Source organism: Myotis davidii, unplaced genomic scaffold (assembly GCF_000327345.1).
Source record: "Myotis davidii unplaced genomic scaffold, ASM32734v1 scaffold169, whole genome shotgun sequence".
In the NCBI taxonomy this organism is placed as follows: Eukaryota; Metazoa; Chordata; class Mammalia; order Chiroptera; family Vespertilionidae; genus Myotis; species Myotis davidii.
This window is the reverse complement of record NW_006383005.1, coordinates 766,837-771,565: the sequence shown is the minus strand read 5'-3', so window position 1 is coordinate 771,565 and position 4,729 is coordinate 766,837. Positions and strand designations below refer to the sequence as shown.

General features: G+C 53.3%; 1 protein-coding gene across 1 annotated transcript in view; it reads left to right on the top strand.

The window, feature by feature from the left end:
- Window positions 1-4,729, top strand: part of SLCO2B1 (solute carrier organic anion transporter family member 2B1) — a 58,679-nt gene that overhangs the window by 14,198 nt on the left and 39,752 nt on the right. Inside the window, exons 3-4 of the mRNA XM_006777918.2 lie at window positions 724-861; window positions 3,006-3,168. Coding sequence (XP_006777981.1) covers window positions 724-861; window positions 3,006-3,168 — 301 coding nt within the window. The remainder of the gene's footprint in view (window positions 1-723; window positions 862-3,005; window positions 3,169-4,729) is intronic.

The window sequence follows — 4,729 nt, the reverse complement described above, 5'->3', positions numbered from 1 at the left end:
GAGAAACATTGCCCTTGCTGTACACAGGGACACCAGACTCAAAAGAACAGAGTGAATGTTATTAAGCGTTGGCATAAAAACTCTAGTTTTTAATTCTCTGAGGCTAGGGTTTTTTTCCTCTTAGGAATCCTGCCATTTTTTTAGGAAGCAGGAGGGGATGTTTGAGGTGGGGCTGGGTAGAGCGGGGTGAGCAGCTTGGGGATTTGGTGGGTACAGGCTGTCTCCCAGGGGAGCTCTGGGGGGAGGTGGGTGGGGGTTGGAGAAGGACCTGGGATAGCTTCCAGGAGGAAGGGGAGGGGGGTGGTTCGGTCCAGCTCGAGGAGCTCTGAGGATCAGAGGGGCCTCTCACCAGTCTAGGCCCATGAAGACCCTCCTCTCAGTCACATGGGTTACTTGAGACCCCAGACCCCTGAGGGTACCCTGACAGCTTTTCATTTGTGTGAGAAGCTATGGCTACTCCAATAACTCTCTCTCTCTCTCTCTCTCTCTCTCTCTCTCTCTCTCTCTCCCTCCCTCTCCCCATCTCTCCTGTTCTTGACTCGCCCTTACTCTCTCCTCCTGTGTGTATGTCTCCCTGACTATTTCCCCATCTCTATTCCTTGCTCCTCTCATGGCCTTACTCTCCCTCTTTCCCCAACTCCATCTCTGTCTCCCCATGCCTCTATCTCCCCTGTCTCCCTGTCCCTCTGCCCACTGCATCACTGCGGCCCCTCCCTCCGGCAGTTCTTCGTCCTGTGCCACAGTCTGCTGCAGCTGGCACAGCTCATGATCTCCGGCTACCTCAAGAGCTCCATCTCAACGGTGGAGAAACGCTTTGGCCTCTCCAGCCAGACCTCGGGGCTGCTGGCTGCCTTCAATGAGGTACTGGCCCTGCCCCCGCCACAGGGGTGGATGGGAGGTAGACTCGCACTCCCACCAACCCCCATCCTCCTCTCTCACTGGTCCAACATACATCCTTCCCCTCCCAGTACCTGCAGGCTACCCCATCATAGCTGCCTCCCAAATCCTCCTTAGAGATTCCTGTGTTGTCTTGGCCAATAAAGGGACAAGCCATGTGTTAGGACAAGGCCTAATGAGAAGACCTCCTCCACCCTGTACAGTCACAGTATTGGCAATCCTGCCCTTGGGGGCCCTTTTGGTGGGTATTTTAGAACTAGCCACTGTCCCCATATCCACCCCCTCTCCCTTTCACTCTCTTGCCCTTTCAGGCACCTGGTTATTGCCTGTCCCACGAAGGGATCAGAGGAAGTCATTTCAACGATAGTGAGAGAGGGTTACTTTAGGTCAGAGGCAGGACTTTGGAACCTCAGGGTGGTTGGGGCGAGGTTGATACCAGAGCAGGACATATCGTCCTCAGAGATGTCCACGGATCCAGGGCCTCTGCCTCTGGGGCCAACAGTCAGGGAGGAGGAGATAAACTGCTTTGTGTGGATTTGGAGATCAGAGTCCAGCGGTGCCAGCCGCTCCCCCACCAGATGTCCGGAGAAGGCCACTGTCCAGAAGTCACTCTCTCTCTTCCCCAGCCCTGGCAGATTCCTGCAAAATCCTCTCCCCGCTGGGTGATGTGTCACATTCCTCACAAACCAAATTTTGCCAGCTCCACAGCATCCCCAGATGTCCCTTACACCCCACCTCCAGGCCTCAGGGGAGGGCAAGAGAAAGTCATTGTCTAGCTCAGGGACCTCGGTCAAGCCACTGTCTTTGGGCCTCCATGTCCCATCTAAACAATGGAGAGTGGCTGTCCTTCTGCTGTAGGTGGTGGGAGCGGCACCAGGTTGGGTTCAGCTCGGTGCTTGGGTTCTGGCTGGGAAAGAATTCAGAGCCAAGACCCAGACTATAAGAGAACATTTGTTTGGTAAATCACAAGGTAGAAAGGGTAATTCCTAGAAGAAATGGTCCTAGGAAACAAGTTATAAAGGAAGGGCCCTTGGAGCTTGGGAGTGAGGAAACTAATGGAATAGAATATTCAGCATTTTTCCAGGTGTGTCCTCTCAGGGTCGTGGTCTCCACTGATTGTATGGTAGGTGCCAGGGCAGGGGCTCATCATCCAATGCAGCTGGTCCTGAGGGCAGCCATGGGATCGCTGGCCTGGTTTTGCTATTTTTCTGGTCCTGGAGCTGAGATACAACTGAGGCCTCGATGTTACCTCTAGTGAGGAAAGGTGAGGGGGTCCAAACCTTATGACCTTCTCCAAACATCTGGTGGGGGAGCAGCTGGAACGGCTGGACTCTCTGATCTCCAAATCCACACAAAGCAGCTTATCCAAATCCACGCTGCAATTGTCCTTTGCTGGGCTTTCCACCTGGTGACCTTCTGTACCTGGCCCATTGTCCTTGCTCTGCTCATGTCCGTCTAACTGCCTCCCGCACCTCTCAGGGTCAGTCCTCCTCCCAGCGCTCTACTGATACAGCCCCATGACACCAGCAAGGAGCCTGGGGCTCGGGGTGAGGCCCTCACCCACGGTCAGCAGCCAGGAAGCAGTGGAGTGGGATACACACCTCAGAGGCTGACAGAGGAGCCCGCTTTTCACTTTCAAGCTCTCGTCCCCTCCAGTGCCCATACCTCAGGATTTTGATTCCAAGCCTTAGTCATCTGGGTTCAGACTTTCGTTATTTATTTCTCTCATTCATGACATCTCAGAAATGAAAACCCCTTTCCTTGACTGCCCCCTTCATGCTCTAATACGGCAGTGATTTCCAACCTTTTCATTTCATGGCACTCAAAGTAAAATTCCGGGGCACACCTGTTGGACATCGCTGTAATATGGGATCCAACCCATGTTCCAGAATGGAATTGAACTTCTAACCTTGTCCACTCTGCCCTCATTTCTCTCCCCTAATGGGGTAGTGGGGCCTTTCCTAGGAGGACCCAGAATCTAATTCTTATGTAGTCTACTAGTCCATTATACAGATGGGAACACTGAGGTTGGCAATAGAGGCACGGATGGTGTAGACCTCAGCTCTGGGTTCTACTCCACACTAATGGGTCCCCTCATCCTTCTGCAGGTGGGGAACACAACCCTGATTGTGTTTGTGAGCTATTTTGGCAGCAGGGTACACCGACCCCGGCTGATCGGCTGTGGGGCTATCCTTGTGGCCCTGGCGGGCCTGCTCATGACCCTCCCACACTTCATCTCGGAGCCATACCACTACGACCGCACCAGCCCCGGTAAGAGCGGGAGGGGCTGGGCAGGAGGTGGACATGAGGAGCAGCATTACAGTGCACCAGGGCCCATCCCCAGGCCTTCATTCGGGCCTTGCTCCCCAGGACACGTCCCCACCCCACCCCCACTGCCTCCCTCATCCCAGCTTGGTCCTGGGGAGCGGGGTAGGGTGCAGTCCTGGGGGAAGGCTCTCTGGGCCACTCTTGGTGAGGGCCTGTTTGTATGTCACTGCTTCTTTTGAGGCAAATGTACACCACCGTCTACTTGGGGCCTGGCAGTAGTAGGTCCTCAGGCAATGTCTGTGGAATAATAACAGTATCACACACCACTTACTATGCACTAGACACTGTTCTTAGCACTTCTCATGTATTCATGCATTTAATCTTGACAAGAAACCAAGATGCTGATGAAAGAAAGAATGAATGAGTGAAGAAACAAACTGAAAGATGAAAGATGGATGCCTGTTCCTTAGAGAACAGCCCAAACAGCCTTAGCATTTGCTCATTCCTTCTTTCTCCCATCCACCCACCACCCACCACCCACCACTCACCATTCCGCATTTTACAATGCTCTAAACAGGTGCTATCACCCTATTTTACAAGCAAGGGAACTGAAGCTCAGGGAGGGAGGGACGTCCCCAAGGCGCACAGCTACCAGAGCTATGACACGCCCAGGTAACCTGGCCCTAGAACCCTTGCTCTGAATTACTGAATTATTCTGGTTCTAAATTCTGCATTTCTGTAGAACTTCCATAGTAGAAGACCTTTGAAAAATGAGGAAATGGAGGCTCAGAGGGCTGAAAGGGTCCCAGTCTTCAGCCCGGGCAGCCTCGATGTGTTGTAGGTGACGGGAACGGCACCAGGTGTTAGACTGGTGGGGTCAGACCAGACCTGGGTTTAGCAACCTCACTTGGGTTCTTGCTAGGAAAGAATTCAGAGCCAAGATCAAACCTGTAAGAGAACATTTATTTGATAAATCACAGAGGTAGAAGAAGTAATTCCTAGAAGAAATGGGCTTAGGAAATAAGTTATGGAGGTAGAGGAAGGGCCCTTGGAGCTTGGGAGTGAGGAAGCTAATGGTAACACATGGGAGGGAGGTGGGCCAGGGGGAAGGGAAAGGGAGAAGGAGAGGCTCAGGTCTGCTCCCAGGAGGAAGAGCTCGGGGCGGGGACTGAGAGGAGGAAAGGGAAAGGCATAGGCATACTCCCAGGACAGAGAGCTGCACCGGGTCCTCCTTCCTATGGGTTTAAGGGTGGAGAGTTTATGGGAGGTCCCAGGGGAAGATCTTTTGTTAAAAAATACACACACACACACACACACACACACACACACACACACACGAGGCCCAGTGCACGGATTCGTGCACTGGTGGGGTCTCTTGGCCTGGCCTGTGGGGATTGGGAAATTGGCTCCTCTCTGACACCCCCCAAGGGGTCCTGGATTGCAAGAGGGTGTAGGCCAGGCCAAGAGATTCGTGCACCCACTGGGTCTCTAGTATGCATATAAGATCTTTGGTTAATCTCTTCCCACCCTCTCCCCTCCCCGCTCCCCTCTCAGATTCATCAGT